The sequence below is a fragment of the Clupea harengus genome, chromosome 3, assembly GCF_900700415.2.
Source record: "Clupea harengus chromosome 3, Ch_v2.0.2, whole genome shotgun sequence".
In the NCBI taxonomy this organism is placed as follows: Eukaryota; Metazoa; Chordata; class Actinopteri; order Clupeiformes; family Clupeidae; genus Clupea; species Clupea harengus.
This window is the reverse complement of record NC_045154.1, coordinates 19,837,118-19,854,617: the sequence shown is the minus strand read 5'-3', so window position 1 is coordinate 19,854,617 and position 17,500 is coordinate 19,837,118. Positions and strand designations below refer to the sequence as shown.

Genomic DNA, 17,500 nt, shown 5'->3' with positions numbered 1-17,500 from the left:
GTGTGTGTGTGTGTGCGTGTGTGTGTGTGTGTGTGTGTGTGAGTGTGTGTGAGTGTGTTCGAGTGTGTGTCTGTGTGTGTGCGTGTGTGTGGGTGTGAGTTTTGCATGGAGGGGCTTTTCCCACACAAAAAAAAAAACTGTTTCGGATTGTGTGTTTTCTATATATGGGTTGTTTTTATGAATATCTTCTATTGTGACTCAAATGTAAGTCCCCCATTATTTCCGTAACCCATGTAACCCATACCACGATTCCCATGTGTCTGTCAGCGATTGCAGAGTTGAGTGTGTGCCGGTTGTGTGTATATACCGCAACATGATATGGCATGTTACTATGTACGTGGAAGATACAGTGTGTGGGATTGTGTAATGTGTAGTATTTTAGTTTTTGATCAGGGCATTTAGAGAGTGTGTGTTTGAGTGTGTATCTCTGTGCATGTTTCTAACGTGTGCTCCCTCCTCCTGTGCGTTCTCGCAGGATTATCCACGAGGATGGTTTCTCCGGAGACGACGTGAAGCAGTACAAGCCCGTGGTCTACAGCAACACCATCCAGTCCCTGGCCGCCATCGTCCGCGCCATGGACACCCTGGGTCTGGAGTACGGGGACAAGGAGCGCAAAGTAAGTCAGACCCGATCCGTCCCGTCCTCCACCTTCTCTTCAGCAGAAACACCCGGCCGATAACGGCCAGACGTGGATCAGATCTCCCTCTCCTCTCCTCTCCACTCACTGCCCAGACACACAAAGACAAAGCCCCGAATATGAACACGGAAACACGAAAACATGGATAGTCACCTCACTACGATCTCCATTTCGAGGAGCCACACATACAATGGGGAGAGATGAAACATGGATAGTCACCTCACTAGGATCTCCATTTCGAGGAGCCACACAGACAATGGGGAGAGATGAAATATGGCTGGCCACCGTAGCGTGGTCTTATAGCCTCTCTAGCCTCCATCGCAGAGAGACAGATACAGCGCTCAGGAGGATGACACATGAGTAGTCACTAAGCCTTTGCCTTACTCCCCCCCTCCCTCCTCTGTCACAGAGAATCAGGCCAGTAGGGAACACATATGCTATCAAACTGACATACTGTTACTGTGCTGAACCAGCTGTATTGCTGTAGTGCTTATTGTTGTAAGGTAAAACAAGCACATATGTGGGGGTTTTTTTTCTGACAAGACAAGCCGCTCTTACTGATAGTGCCTGCTGATTCACTATTTGGCCAAGCTAAAGTGAACACTAAAAGTGCTGATTCACTATTTGGCCAAGCTAAAGTGAACACTAAAAGTGCTGATTCACTATTTGGCCAAGCTAAAGTGAACACTAAAAGTGCTGATTCACTATTTGGCCAAGCTAAAGTGAACACTAAAAGTGCTGATTCACTGTTTGGCCAAGCTAAAGTGAACACTAAAAGTGCTGATTCACTATTTGGCCAAGCTAAAGTGAACACTAAAAGTGCTGATTCACTATTTGGCCAAGCTAAAGTGAACACTAAAAGTGCTGATTCACTATTTGGCCAAGCTAAAGTGAACACTAAAAAGTGCTGATTCACTATTTGGAGTTCTTTGAAATATACTCTGCAGTCGCTATAATTCAATGAAATAGCTATGTTTGCTCTGTGCTAATCAATGTAGGTTAGATCTGACTCATGAAAACATGCTGTTGGACACTGAAACACACTTCTTTAGAGATACAGAAGAGTAATATGTATTTTATCTTCAGAATGATTGTGTACATTAGGTGGAAATTGATGAGAAATAAATTCAACATGACGAATATAGCTAAGATTAAGGTGTGAGTGAGACCTCGGTTTTATTTGAGGAATCAGGTCATCCTAGCTCTGACATCAGGGATATAATCTGTTGAGGTCACCTCTTTGATTCATCTTCAACTGAAATACATCTTCACCTCTGTCTTATCCTTCCCTTCTCAATTAATCATCCTGAATAATGATCTACCTGCAGCACAGTAGCTTCTGTTAGCTGTCAGAGCTGCTTTTAGGTGCAGTCTGACTCGTAAAGCTAAAGACTAGTGCTGTCAAACGATTAAAATATTTAATCGCGATTAATCGCATTTATGTCATAGTTAACTCAAAATTAATCGCGATTAATCGCAAATTTGTATCTATTCTAAATGTCCTTTCCTTTATTTATTTTTTCCATCATTTAATTTTAATTTTAATGCCCTTATCAACATGGAAAAGTGGATTGGCTTGCTTTATGCAAATGTTTTATTTTATTGAAAACCAACATTGCCAAACAGGGCAGTACAAAATAAAATTATAAAGTGCACATTTCAGGTAAACAAGGACTCAGCCTATAGTGCAGTTAAACCATGGCTTAATATTTTCTTTTTTTCAAGTTTGCTGGGAACATAGCAGTCAGGCCTCTTATTTCAGAAACAATTAACCGTAACAGTTAGGTTACCAATAAAAGGTAAGCCTACTACTTCTTTGCTTTCAGCCAGTTGACATTTTCAGACAACAGTGAAGCTTGCTTTTTTTGCACAACACAACTTTTAAAAGTAAACTTTCCATTCAGAAGCTTTTTATCATCCATTTCGCCGTATCGCGCTCACCATTCACTCAACCCGTAACGTTAGCCTACTACACAGTTTGCGAGGCCAAAAAGAACGTTAATCTAAAAAAAAATTTTTTTTAAAAATTGTATAAAAAAAAAAATTCGCGTTAATCTCGCGATAAAAAAATGTACGGCGTTAAAATGGGTTTGCGTTAACGGCGTTAATAACGGGTTAAACTGACAGCACTACTAAAGACTAAAGACGAATTCATCCCACATAATACTTAAGATGGCTACAGAATGTTTTGTATGTTATATTGTAGGTTATATATTGTATAATGTGAGTGTGATTTACGATGACGTGATTTATGGTGACAACTGATCATTTTCATGATAATGAGAATGATGACGATGAGAATGATGATGTTGATGATGATTTTAACGATGACGGTGAGAAAGAGAATGATGATGTTGATGATGATGTTAATGATGACGGTGAGAATGAAAATTATGATGATGACGATGGTGATGACGGCAATGATGATGATGACGTTCTTGAGAAAAGTGGAGATGCTTGTTCTGGACTTCTCTCAAGGGCCGATACACTAATCCAGACTAGTCTGGTTATATTTGCATACCATTCAGACTACACAAATATGCTCACACACACACACACACACACACACACACACACAGGTATAGACTACCAAGGTTAAATGTGTGAGAGAGGTGACAACTCACGGCCCGCGATGATGATGATGACATTCTCCAGCAGACAGAGGTGAGCACCGGTCACACCATCTCTGCGACACCCAGTAATTACACTCAGAGAAGTTGTCACTCCAGGTGAGGTCACGTCACTGACCCTTACCAGAAGTTCTTGGTTATTTCAATCAAAGCGTGGGAATGGGGACGGAGAGGGCAGCCGTCTGAAGTATCTGAAATATCCGCCTGATATTGATTGGGATACTAGATGTCTTGGAAGGGCTAAAAGAGGAGGAGTCTTGATATCCAGATTAGATATCCTCACAGGAAGCAGACCTGCTTCATCTATGACAGACAAGAACAGAGGAGAAGATGATAGCAGACTGGGCGTGACTCGGTGTGTGTGTGTGTGTGTGTGTGTGTGTGTGTGTGTGTGTGTGTGTGTGTGTGTGTGTGTGTGTGTGTGTGTGTGTGTGTGGGTGTGTGTGTGTGTGTGTGCACAAGTGGCAATCTCAGTGTATGGGTGTGTGCATTCACGTGTATGTTGGTGGGACTTGGGCTAAATCACAGGCTAAGGATGTGTGCACAGCTGCACGTCACCTGGACTGTGTGTAAGTGTGTGTGTGTGTGTGTCTCTGTATGCTAAGCGTATTTGTGTTCATCCTTGAGTGTGTGTGTGAATGCACATGTGTGTGTGTAGTTGCTCCTCGAGGCTAGTGTGTGTGTGTGTGTGTGTGTGTGTGTGTGTGTGTATTAGTCTCTGTATGCTGAGTGTATTAGTGTTCATCCATGTGTGTGTGTGTGTGTGTGAACGTGCATGCGTGTGTGTAGTTGTTCCTCCAGGCTAGTGTGTGTGTGTGTTGTGTTTTCAGACAGGGCTGTGCTGGTGTGAGCAGGCTGTGCAGGCCAGCTGGCTCACACCTCTTTACCTCGAGGTGTGAAGCTTTTATTGGAACGTTTCTTTCAGCCGTGCAGCGTCTGTGGATCTCTCTCTCTCTCTCTCTCTCTCTCTCTCTCTCTCTCTTTCTGTCTTTTAAAATTCAAAAAGTGATTAATTACCATAATATATTACAGTATTGCTGAAGTGCAACAAGTTAAAGGAAGTTAAAGTGTGCATACAATACCGCAATAATAAAAATAACAACAATTATAAAACAATAGTTAATAAGAATACAGTAATAAAAATAGACAAATATCAACCGGTATGGAAACAGTATTTATAATGAATCATATTTATTGATAACAGTAAGACTTCTTAAGAGTACATAAGAGTTCTTAGGGGTTGTCCCTTAATTCATGACAGGAAGTGGCGTATTCCGCAGCGAGTAGGCGTTTCCCCCTCTCCCCCTCTCCCCCTCTCCCCCAAGAGATATGGGAGCCCCCCTCCTCACTCATGTTTTGTCCGTACATCTGAATACTTTGTACATTCCATTTGAAAAATGTAGCTGTGTCTTCTCTGCTCCCTGCTCACAGTCGGAGCTTAGTCTTTCTGTTAGTAGAATGTAGAATGGTTAACTAGCCTACATTTCCCATAAACCCTAGGGGTGATTAGTTTGTGTGTTCTGCGACAAGGAGGAAGTGGAGTGGTGTTGAAATAAATGAAGGGTGATCTTTTTAACCCTTCAACAAGGAGTTGTCTCCCTAGCACTCAACTTCCACACAAATGACTCTGTTGACTATCAGACAATTCCAGAGTTTGTAGTGCATGATGGGTAATGTAGTTTCTGCTCTATAGCTAATCAATTTAATAAAACTACATATGGAATCATGCAAATATTACCACATATAACTTTATCTTGAGATTACTTCTTTCATCTACAAAAGCAGTTCATTAGCCACATGATTTTTTTTCAGCTGCTAGGCTGTCGCCTTTTTTTTTTTTTTTTTTACATTAATACCATAAACCGACCGTATACCCCAAAGAAATGTCAAGAAGGTATGACAGTATGAAAAAATAAATACCACCCAAGCGTACTCTCTCTCTTTTTCTTTCATCTCTTCCATTAGTTTAACCTCGCCCTCCCCTCTATTGCCATTAACCCTCCCTTTGAGCTTGTATTTGACGTGGTTTCAAATCTTTCCTTTCAACCTCCTCCTCTTCATATCTGTCCCTGTCGTTGCCTCTCACTCTATCTCTATCACTGTATCTGAACCAGTCCTGTTGCCATAGTGATCTTGTGTTTTTTTTTTTACCTCTCTCCCAACACATTCCACAGGTCTATGTCCAAGGGCGACATCAGTGGAGGGGCATAAAGAGACAAGGGCACGTCTGTGTGTGTGTGTGTGTGTGTGTGTGTGTGTGTGTGTGTGTGTGTGTGTGTGTGTGTGTGTGTGTGTGTGTGTGTGTGTGTGTGTGTGTGTGTGTGTGTGTGAGAGAGATGACATGTGACTGCACACAGCAAGGGAGTCATGTAAACACTATGTATCACCGAGAGCAAGCCCCCTGACACACACATTATAAATATGCCCCCTGACACACACATTGTAAATATACACCCTTCAGGCTACCGTGTAGTTAGTGTGTGTTCTTACATTCACTGGCCTCATTTTTGTGAGTAATTACCAAGAACAAAAATAACTGAGGGTTCTCCTCATAGGAGAGTGACTTACAGTATGTCTTACATCTGGAATGAAAGATTGATTGATTTGGGAGCCTCTCCACTCTCTGCTGCCCTGTGTAAAAGCTGGAGTCCCAGAATGCATTGCTCTTCTCTCTGACCTCATCAGAGTGCCGCCTTTCATCCCCACACCTGCTCAGCTGCAAAGGGCTTATCTCAGAGAGCACACACACACGCACACACACACGCACACGCACCCTGTCAGAGCGGAAAATGGCAGCGAAACAAAATGAGGCACAGGTTCTGATCAGAATATCGGATCACGTCTGTGAGTTTGCATGCAAAGGTGTGAGGTTGCTATTCACTGCTGTACCTCCCATTCCAGTTCAACCGATTTACATCCAAGCCTTTGTGTTTGGATCTATAGTTTCCGTGCCGACACCTGGCCAGGGTGCGTGTGGCCTGCTTTGCATATTCCGTAGTCCTGCCTGCCATTATGATGTCAGGTGATGTCCTGTTTCAGAAGGAGGGCGGGGGCTGATTATTACAACATGTGTGCCAGGGACAGGGCTCTTGGGGGCCGTGTGCCAGCTCCTTGGCACCGCTCTACACCCAGATGGGCCACCGTGCCATCCGCTCTAGTGCCACTGCTGCCTGGCACCAACCGAATCCAGCCCACCCTACGCCGCAGCGGCTGGGCTCACCGGCCCACCCGTCAGAGTGGCTCCAGACAGGATGCTGCACGCATGCTAATGTATGCGACAGTCGCCCAAAAATAGACCTGCAAAATTGGATTAGAACAGCAGGAGAGTGTTTGGGGAAAAGAGCTGTTTTATTTATTTATAGTTATTTATTTATTTACTTTTGTCTGTGCCTGGCTTCTCCCTGACTGGGTAGTGTGTGTGTGTGTGTGGTGGTGGTGGGGGGGGGGGGTTGGGTGAATGAGTGTGCAGACTTGAGGATTGCGAGTAATCCCTGCAGATTTGTTGACTCCCTGGCCAGCACAGCCATTGCGCACACACAGGTCCGTCCGTATGTCAGGGGGAGCAGATGTGATGCCACGGCACACTCCCTCCGGTGTCTGACGCAGTAACAGACAGGAGACCGCTTTCTTTTGGGCTGGATGGGAGTGATGGAGCTGTTATGCCTGCTGCCTGCGTCAAGGCTGTTGGTACTTAAGGCCCTTTTTCCAAAATCACTGCAGAATTTTGTTACATTGTTGACATCATCTGTGTGTGTGTCTCTCTCTGTCTTTCTTTGCATGAATGTGTGTGTGTGTGTGTCTCTCTGTGTGTGTGTATGTAACTAGAGAGGATGCCTGCCTGGTTGATGGGTGTTGTTGAAAAACAGCACTTAGGCAGTACTAGGAGATACAAAGACACAAGAGGAGTCCCAACCTCTTGACTGAGACGGCCATCATCCCAAGAGTGTGTGTGTGTGTGTGTTTGTACCATCTGTTGAGGGTGGAAGAGGTTGTTATGACAACAGGGTGCAAGTGTCCTCAATTTTTTTTTTGTGGCTGTGAGGAGAACAGTAGAAGAGAGGAATGGATTCTGTTTGCTTTCCCCAAACCCAGATCCCCCTTTCATGCTCCCAATCCCAGCTGCATTTGAGATGCAGACGGGGGTTGGGGGGAGATGTGTGGCGGCTGGAGTATTCCCAGGTGTCTCTGCAACACCTCCACTGCCGCCAACGCTACCACTCCCACTCCCACTCCCTCTGCCGCTGCTGCTGCTGCTGCCGCTGCCGCTCTCCAAAATCCTCATTAGGGAGGTGAGAAAAGAGAGACGTGGATGGTGGAACAAAAGAACAAGCCGTCTCACCCCATCCACAGCTACAGAGCGATAGAGAGAAAGAGTGAGGAAGAGGGAGAGAGAGAGAGAGAGAGGAGGATTGAGAGGGGGGAAAGAATAGACAGACACACAAACAAATATAGTCTATACTATACAAGTATACAGAGAGAGAGAGAGAAAAGAAGAGAGAGAGAGGAAGAGAGAGAGAGGAAGAGAGAAGGGGGAGAGAGAGAGAGCGGCTTCTAAAGGAAAGGAGGATTTGAACAGGGTTGACATGAAGGCAAATGACAGTGGGATCTTGCAGGAAGTGTGTTAAGGACACAGAGTGTGTTAATGGCACGGAGTGTGTTGGGGCACGGTATGTGTTTAGGACACGGGGTGGAAATGAGATGAAATACCGTACGTTGCCTTTGCTGTTGTGTTGCTTTTAAGGCTCGCCTAGAAAACAGGTTGATGACAGTTGATTTATCACTAGAAATGGTGACCGAACACTGTGTGAAATTAAGACAGTGTGTAGTGTGTGTTTGTGTGTGTGTGTGTGTGTGTGTGTGTCTGTGTGTGTGTGTGTGTGTGTGTGTGTGTGTGTTCCTGCATGCACTGTCAGAGTTCCTGAAAGGTGTGCATGGGCTCCAGATCTGTTCTGACAGGCAAACGAAGGTCATTTAATCGGTGTGTGTGTGTGTGTGTGTGTGTGTATGCGCGTGCTTGTGTGTGTGTGTGTGTGTGTGTTGGAGAGATCTGTCCCCCAAGCCCCACACTGTATCTCATAGTGTTTTGTCTCTTCTGTCACACCCTATTAGGCTCAAGAACTCTCTCTCTGTGAGCCATGATGTCCGCGCTCATACCCCTCTTCCCCCCTGAGTCTTTTTCTCACTCTACCCAGAATCCGGAACGTTCCGCGGAGTCTGTTACCTACCCGGCCCAGTAACCTTTCCTCTGTCTAGCACCTCTGATCACAAGGGAAGCTTCCGGCATGTTCTCCTCTTTTCCAGGCAGAGTCCATTCAGTATCTGCTGCCGGTGTTGCTACCAAACCTGCTCAAAAAAGGTTGGCCTAAAGGTCACATTAATTGCCAGCCAATAAATCAATGACCAGAGAAGCTATTTGGCCGCGTTTGAACCCCCGTGGTGGTTCGCTCAGCTGATTGCAGTGACATTATCAATAGCGCACTGAGTGCCTCAGGTAGCATTTACATACATCACACATAAGAGATACATTAGCTGGCAGGGGAAATATTTGGACCGTAGCATAGCAACAGTCAAGTTTTGTCCCTAATTATGGAAAGTGTTTTAATTTGATGACCTTTGGTGAACTACACTTACTATCCCTCGGCAGCGACACAGCACACAAGGGAATCACGGAAAGTAATGCCCAGGAATATGTCAAGGATATTGGTGTTTCCACACCCCTTTTTCCAAAATCACTGCAGAATTTCCTTACACTGTTGACATCAGTGTGTGTGTGTGTGTGTGTGTGTGTGTGTGTGTGTAGAGAGGATGCCTGCCTGGCTAACAGGTGTTGTTGAAAAACAGCACTGAGGCAGTGCCTTAAGAGATCCAAACACACAAGAGGAGTCACAACCTCTCCACTGAGATGGTTGTCATCCCAAGAGTGTGTGTGTGTGTGTGTGTGTGTGTGTGTGTGTGTGTGTGTGTGTGTGTGTGTGTGTGTGTGTGTGTGTTTGTACCAGCTGTTGAGGGTGGAAGAGGTTGTTATGACAACAGGGTGCGAGTGTCCTCAATTGTTTTTTTGGTGGGTGGTGGCTGTGAGGAGAATAGGAGAGAAGTGGATTTTGTTTGCTGTCCCCAAACTTACCCAAAAAGGTTGACCCTCCAGGTCACATTAATAGCCAGTCAATAAATGCATGGGGAGGAGAAAAGCTATTCGGCCGCATCTAAACACCCGTTGTGGTTCGCTCTCTCGACAGCTGATTAAAAGTGACGTTATCAATAACTCAAGTCACAGAGTACTCCAGGTAACATTTACATTCGTCACACAAAGCAGACACCTGGGCTGGAGGGGAAACATTTGGACAGTAGCATAGCAACAGTCAAACTTCTGATTTCAGCTCCCTAATTATGGGAAGTGTTTTAATTTGGCGACATCTGGTAAACTGTACTAGCATCTCACAGTAGCGACAAAGCAAGAAGGAAAATCAGTTCACAATAGAAAAGGCCCATAGGACTCAGAGATAGAATTAATCTTCTAAGTAAATATGTCTTATTTTATTCAGCTTGATTCACATGTTTTGGTAAAACGAGTGTTTTTATGACATTTACCGCATCATATCCATAGCTTTGGGTGATTTCCTTGCCCACAGATACCCTATTATGAGATGCCAAGATAGCAACAGCCACTGATTGCCTTTTTATGCACTTTTAGAATCTGGTTGTTAAAATGGTCAGATGATCTTCGACAAAAAAAGGAACAAATATGCCCTTTGCATGTTTTCTTCAGAGAATATTATCTCTCATTGTAAAGCCAGGCTGTATGAGCATTAGGCCTGACCAACTTTAACGAGTTTGGAGGGGGTAACTCCCGTGGGTGGTAACACCCATCCAGTGTACTGTCATCCAGAGGCCGCAGTGTCACAGCTGTAGAATATGTAACGTTCAGAGCAGATTAACTAATGTGAGCGTCAAATTTGAATTGTTTCCAACCGGAAGACCGGCCCAACAGTTAGATCGGCCACTCCGGCGTGGTCTTACCGCAAAAAGACTGGATATAAGCAAGAGACGGCATCGGCAAGCAACAAAAAATCAATTTACTTTGATCAGGGATTCCCAATATTCTCCCTAAGAGCTTCATCCATTTGGCCCAAACTGCCTACTTTTGATGATGCTCTGGAAATGATCCAGGACCGATCTAGGATGAGTCCACACCAGCTTACTGGCATATCTGACCCAATGATCCAGGACCGATCTAGGATGAGTCCGTAGCTGACCCAGCTCAGCTGACGTGTGGGGCCACTTACTGATGAATCCTTTCAATCAATGGTGTGTAGGACAGCCTTTTTTTAAAGAATTACCACACGCCTTTCACAGCAGATTAAAATGTCAACTCAACGCGATTTACGCCTGTGGTAATTAATATTCTTTCATGTCAAATCTCCGGGGCCTCACCACAGCGCCGCGGCTCATTTCTTCCCTGTTTTGGACATGGCGCTCACTCGTACTCACTCCCAGAGTCATCTCACTCGTACTCACTCCCAGAGTCATCTCACTCGTACTCACTCCCAGAGTCATCTCACTCGTACTCACTCCCAGAGTCATGCCCAGGAATACAAACTTGAAAGTATTTTCATTCATTGAAATGCTCTGTGCAGATATACGAATATGCTGATAGGCCCATTGTGTTACCTCCTGGTATGAAAGGCGCTGTATAAATAATCTTTGATTTGATTTGATTTGATTTGATTTGATTTGATTTGATTTGATTTGATATCTGTCCACTGTGACTGTCCTCACAACATCCTGTGTTGTAGTGTGTTTTTCAGAGTATAACATGGCCTCTACAGTGGTAGGGAGTGGTAGGTAGTGTAGATTCATGGCCTCTACAGTGGTAGGGAGTGGTAGGTAGTGTAGATTCATGGCCTCTACAGTGGTAGGGAGTGGTAGGTAGTGTAGATTCATGGCCTCTACAGTGGTAGGGAGTGGTAGGTAGTGTAGATTCATGGCCTCTACAGTGGTAGGGAGTGATAGGTAGTGTAGATTCATGGCCTCTACAGTGGTAGGGAGTGGTAGGTAGTGTAGATTCATGGCCTCTACAGTGGTAGGGAGTGATAGGTAGTGTAGATTCATGGCCTCTACAGTGGTAGGGAGTGGTAGGTAGTGTAGATTCATGGCCTCTACAGTGGTAGGGAGTGGTAGGTAGTGTAGATTCATGGCCTCTACAGTGGTAGGGAGTGGTAGGTAGTGTAGATTCATGGCCTCTACAGTGGTAGGGAGTGGTAGGTAGTGTAGATTCATGGCCTCTACAGTGGTAGGGAGTGGTAGGTAGTGTAGTAGATTCATGGGTGGCATTTGTCATTTAATGATGCCATGGATATTATTAATTATTAATTATTAATCTTAATTTATCTTTATTTCCCATCCACTGCATTAGGCAGATGGTTCATTTATAGGTCAAGTAGGGGGGTCTATTTCTGTTAGGTGTCGAAGAAATTCATCTGCTGTTTGTCTGGAAGAAATTAAGAAATTACAGTGCACTTAGAATTCAGACCCCTTCACGTTTTGTTATGTCGCAGCCTTGTGCTGAAATAGTTTGAATTTATTTTCAGTTTGAATACTCAATTCCCCTTATTTAATCTGCTTGAGAGAATCTGCAGAGAAGAATGGCAGAAAATCCCCAAATCCTGGTATCATACCCAAGAAGACTTAAGGCTGTAATCGCTGCCAAGGGTTGTTCAACTAAAGATAGTAAATGGTCTGAATGCTTCTATCAATGTGATATTTCAGTTTTTCCATTTAAATAAATTTGCACACAAAAAATTGAAAAAATGAAAAAAATAAATACATTCTTAATGCACTGTATATCTAATGATGCAGATATTGTATATGACCTCATTTATAGGTAGAAAATAACTTCTCATTGTGTACCATGACCTTTGTCATGTACCAATCAAAACTAATTGACTGTTGCCAAATTTACAGCCAAGCTAAATTTCTAGTTAGCATTCATCAGTGGCGACGGCCCTATTGTCAGTGATTGACAAGCAAGTCTGCTGTGTTTTGACTAGTTAGCTTGCTAGTTTATGACTCAGTGCTGCTGATTGAATGTATTAAACTTGAGAAGCTCCACAGAGCGGTGTGCACAGGTGGACCTGTCCAACACTTTCACTGAGTGCGAAATCAGGAAATCTCATGGGTTTCATTATGATAACCGAAAAGCTATATTTATGTTTCTCTCTCTTCTCTCTCTCTCTCTCTCTCTTTTCTCTCGCCTTCTTTTTCTCTCCCTCTCTCTCTCTCTATTTTCTCTCCCTCTTCTCTCTCTATCCCTCTCTCTCGCTATCTCTCTCTTCTCTCTCTCTTTCTCTCTCTCTTTCACTTTCTCTCAGTAGCTCAGTAGCTCCACACCTACAGTCATATACCCCTTTTCTCTCAGACACGCTCCGCACTTTCGAAACCGCGCTTACGGGTGTTGTCCGTTTTCCACTGGCTAGCGTACCACTGCGATCTCAGTGTCTGCCGTATCTCACTGCTAATTGTAGTTACCCCTCCGTTGAGGTACCAAGTAGTGCTGACAGGGACCATAGGGTGGAGCTAGACAAACCGCTGAATATTGATTGGATGTTGAAGGCGATTTTCAGCACGAGATAATCACTGTCAGTGTCCAGCATTGGGTGGTGCGAGCGAGTGACGAGAGGAGATGAAGGAGCAGGGCTCCCTCCCGGCCTCCCCTTCCTGTGGCCCCAGTGGACTGAGGGAGAGTGCAGTTCCAGTTTGCAGCCGACCCTTGGCCCCATCTGGGCCGGCTCCGTCCACCGAGACCCGGCTGCGGCTGTCTGCAGATGTGTGTTTTCTGGAGTAACCGTCATATTCCCTCCAGTGCCACCCCCCCCCCCCCCCCCACCCCCCCCATCCTTGCTTAGACTTGCCATCACCAGGCAACCATCTCTGCAGGCTCACACAGAGACAGAGTAGCAACCAATCATCATGCGGCTTATAATTCCCCCCAACTCTCCTGGGTTAATGTCCATCCTTTGTGATGGTAATAACACAGGTTGCAGTCTAGTAAAGGTTACGCTCACTTCATTTCGAGGAGATTGGAGTATAGTGCTGAGGGACATGGCCGCAAAAAAAGTACATTATTATTAAAATTAAGAATTCTTTTTTGAGTGCATCTTTATTTTTTTTTTATACCCTTTGGGTCGTGACGTGTCCTCTGCCTCTGCCTGCCGCTGAGTGATGGGGGTCTGTCTCCAGACCTTCAATCTGAGCCACACAGGCTCTAAGGACTCACACATGCCACAGGGAGACACATGCAGCACTTCATATTGAAGCTAATCATGCAGTGATGTAGTTAGTTTGATCATCCAGTTTAGGGCCTGTGTGGGTGTCCATGGCTGAGACGACATTTGAGATTTGGATCCTGATGAAGTCACATGTGGAACAATTGTCTCAGTGACCCCGCAAGATGAGGATTTCTGAGGCTGTTATTTGTTTTAAAAATGCAGCCCAGTGAAGCGGCCCGTAATTACATTGAACCTGTATAGAATCAAGACAGATGGTGTGTCTCAGAGTGTGTGTTCTGTTGCGGTGGACAATGGAGACATCAGGGACTTGTCTAGTCATGGCTAGGGAACAGGTGGATGAGGACTGCTACGATGCCAGTGTAACCCCCCCCCCCCCCCCCCCCCCCCTTAACCTTGTCAGTTGTAGGTTGTTTTATGTGCTTTAGAAGTGTAATTGTGTGTCAAAGTTCTCTCTCTATATTTTTTCTTCCCCTCTCCCTGTCTCTCTCTCTCTCTCTTTCTCTCCATCTCTGTCCTCTCTCTCTCTCTCTCTCTCCTCCTCCTCCTCCTCCCATTCTCAACCCCCCTCTTCATCCCTAGCCAGCTTTGTCTCCCAAACTATGTGGATTTCTTGGATTCAATTAAAAGGAAATAAGACGTTCCCGTGGAGCTGATAATTAGCACTGACAGCAGCAGAGAAATGGACAACAGAGAAAAAAGCCCCCCCAAAAAAGCCTCCGCCACGTTAACGTCTCACGCACTAGGGTGGCTCTGGGTATTTGCACACACTTTTACAAGGTAAATCATATAGGCTCGTTTATGCTGGTCATTTCCTGTGCAAAATGTCTCTCGTTTTTTGCTCTTTGTTCACTCGCAGTAGAGGGTACATCTGCCTATCCGCAGCTTCTGGAGAGCAGGGCCATCATGTGATGGTGGGGGAGGGGAGAGGAGAGAGAGGCTTAGAACATGGACGAGTGGCTCTCCATTGTGCAGCTTGTGGTGAGCTTGGTCTTGCAGAGAAGAAGGCGCTGTGTTTGCTAAGGTTTTCCCCCTCGGGCAGTGATTAAGATGGGCAGGAAACAGCTCCATGAGCCCCGGCCTGGGAGATGTGCTGTGCGTGCAGACCAGAGAGAGTAAGAGGATGGATCATTGAGAGGGGTTCAAATGGATACAGCTGTTGGCCATAACCACAGATTTAAACCTCCGCGATAAAAGAGTGACACTCTACAGGATGGCTCTGGCTCTCCTCTGGCCAGGATCTGCCCTTGATCTGTGGCCAACTGGCCCATGTGCTCTCCTGTACTCCAGCACTCTATTTTGTAGAACATCCTCATGTTTATAAAAGCAGGGAGTATGCTGGTTGACATGCCACCCAAACCCTCGACAGCAGCCCCCCCCCCCACCACACATCACATCACAGAGCGGAATATGCCCGATTTGGTCGCCATGACAGCACAGCATTTTTTCCCCCCTTCTTAAGATCCGACCTCATTGAGAAATCCCTGTGCAGTCATCCTTTAAAAGCGTCCGTGCGCCCCAGGCCCCACGGTTGATTTGAATAGGCTCTAACTTGTTTTTTAGGGATTTTTTTTTTTTGGCCTTTGTTGTTTCCTGTGCCAAGAATCTTGAGCCTCTGCATCATATGATCTCGAGGTGGAAAAGGAGAGGGGGAAAAAAGCACAGCCTTGGACGACCGGGGCCTCAGCCCTGTCCCACCATGTTTATCAAGACGAGGCTGACGCCAGCCAGATTAACCAGAGTTCAGCAGAGGGAGGAAGAGAGAGAGAGAGAAACGGGAAGACAGAGAGGGAGAAAGTGACAGAGGGAGAGAGTCAAAAACATGGCGAGAGAGTGAAAGGGAGAACGCTGAAAAAGTAGAAAGAAACATAGAAAGACAGGGGGAGGGGGAGAGGGAGGGAGAGAGAGACGGCGGGAGAGAGAGACGGAGGGAGAGCACAGAGATGAGAAGGACCCATGTGAAGGTGTTCTCCTGTTCTGTGGGGACGGGTGTGGAGGGGTGGAGATGTGGGGGTGTGGAGGTTTAGATGTGTGGGGGTGTGGAGGTTTAGAGGTGTGGGGGTGTGGAGGTGTGGCCTTCATGCTGTAAGAATAACTATGACTCTGATGAGATGGAACAGCATGGCAGGGATTACGGGTCTCACACAGAATGGGAAATATGAGGGCTTTTCTTTCGCACGCAAACTCCACCATCATGACTTCCAAAAATAAACTCTTAAGAAATCTTACCACTCTCAACGCAACCAGCTCCGTGGGAGGATACCATATATACAGATGCCATATAGCTACATTGCTCAAATGACAGATATATTATATTACTCTGTATTTGATACTGGGGCCTCTTTGAGTTCAATACCACATTCCCACCACAGCTGTCTTTCTGGTAGACGTTGATATGCGTCCTTTAAGCATCTTTGGGAACTGTGAAAAGTGCTATATAAATGTGATGTATTATTATTATTATTATTATTATATGTTTATCAGCATCGGGTTGGCCAGTGTCTCTGTGTGTCCATTTTGTCAGTGAGTCACCCTCAAAAGTTAGCCGTTCCAGATGCTGTGGAGGACTTTGGATGTCCCAGCGTGCCTTACTTCTTTGCACAGCGTACCTGGGGCCTCTGCTGGAGCTGAATGTGTCGTGTTGTGTTGTGTGCGGCTGTAGGTGGGCTTCAGCAGATGGTGACGGCTACCTGAGCTCTGTGCTGCGTCAGTGTGTGTGTGTGTGTGTGTGTGTGTGTGTGTGTGTGTGTGTGTGTGTGTGTGTGTGTGTGTGTGTTTATTCCGCTCGTTGAGTCGCGCGGATCCAGAGGGTGTGGAGGTCGCCGGAGTTCTCCTTTTAAGGGCGGGCACCCACCCTGACAGTGGCTCCTGAACTCGCCAACGCAATAAATCATTTCAATCCCTCCCACACACACACACACACACACACTTTTAGTACACACATATGGATGCTCTCATGCAGTCATAGACAGATATACACACACAAACACACACGCGCACACACACACACACATGCACACAAACACCTACACACATACAAGCACACACACAAACACACACACACACACACAGTGCTCCTCAACCCCTATCCATCTCTCTACTGCACCTGTACCTGTACCCAGTGAGAGAGAGAAAGTGAAAGAGAGAGAGAGAGAAAGAGAGGGGGGGGGGCTGTCGTAGGAGGGCTCTGTTTGAGTTTATCTCATGCAGGAACAGGCACTGGCACATCGTAGGTGTTTTTTAATCAAGATTCGAGCCAGGAGTGCGTCACCGAGCAGAGCAACTGCAGAAATGACTCTTGCGTCGACGGTCATTAGATGAACCTCGCCCAGAGATGATGAACAAACAGCCTGTAGCGGTGGAGACCCCTGTGAGAGGAGGGCGAGGGCCTCCAGCAGGTGGTGCAGAGATGAGGGGGTGGAGGAATGAGCTCCTCCTAACGCAGCATTACCTGACGGAGACAGTGATGAGACCACAGAGTTTAGAGTTTTCCGGAGTTCCCGGATGACAGATGGGGCTGGAGGAGTAGAACACTGCGGAGGAGGATGCCTAGGTGCCTAGGGAACCACTCCTAGCTACCGTTGCTTAGGACTCAGAAGGATGTCCTGCTGTTGCAGCTGATGATGATGATATAACGTGTCTCTTTAGCACAACTGGTAACGCAAGGTGCTAACATCACCAGGGTCATGGGTTTAATGCCCAGGGAGCACACTTTGGATGATAGCATCCGCTAAGCGCCCCACAGGAACCTGCCCCAGCTAACGCTGCTCAGCTGATTATGATCGCCATGGCATTCACTGGAGAAGTTGTGTCTCCCATGTTAGAGTCGGTGGCGTTTAGGCGGGTTTCGGCAGCCCCCAGACGGACGTATTGAGCCGGGAGAACAGGATGCATCCTTACCGCCAGGGCTCAGAAAGATGTCGACACCTAATCACGTCATTGCTAGCTT

The 17,500-nt window shown here is 46.0% G+C and overlaps 1 protein-coding gene across 2 annotated transcripts in view; it reads left to right on the top strand.

Annotated features, from left to right (window-relative positions):
* The window catches only part of gnao1a (guanine nucleotide binding protein (G protein), alpha activating activity polypeptide O, a), a 102,808-nt gene that overhangs the window by 27,146 nt on the left and 58,162 nt on the right, over positions 1-17,500 (top strand). For both annotated transcript variants that reach the window (XM_012818814.3, XM_031564903.2), the window contains exon 3: positions 476-617. In XM_012818814.3, coding sequence (XP_012674268.1) covers positions 476-617 — 142 coding nt within the window. The remainder of the gene's footprint in view (positions 1-475; positions 618-17,500) is intronic.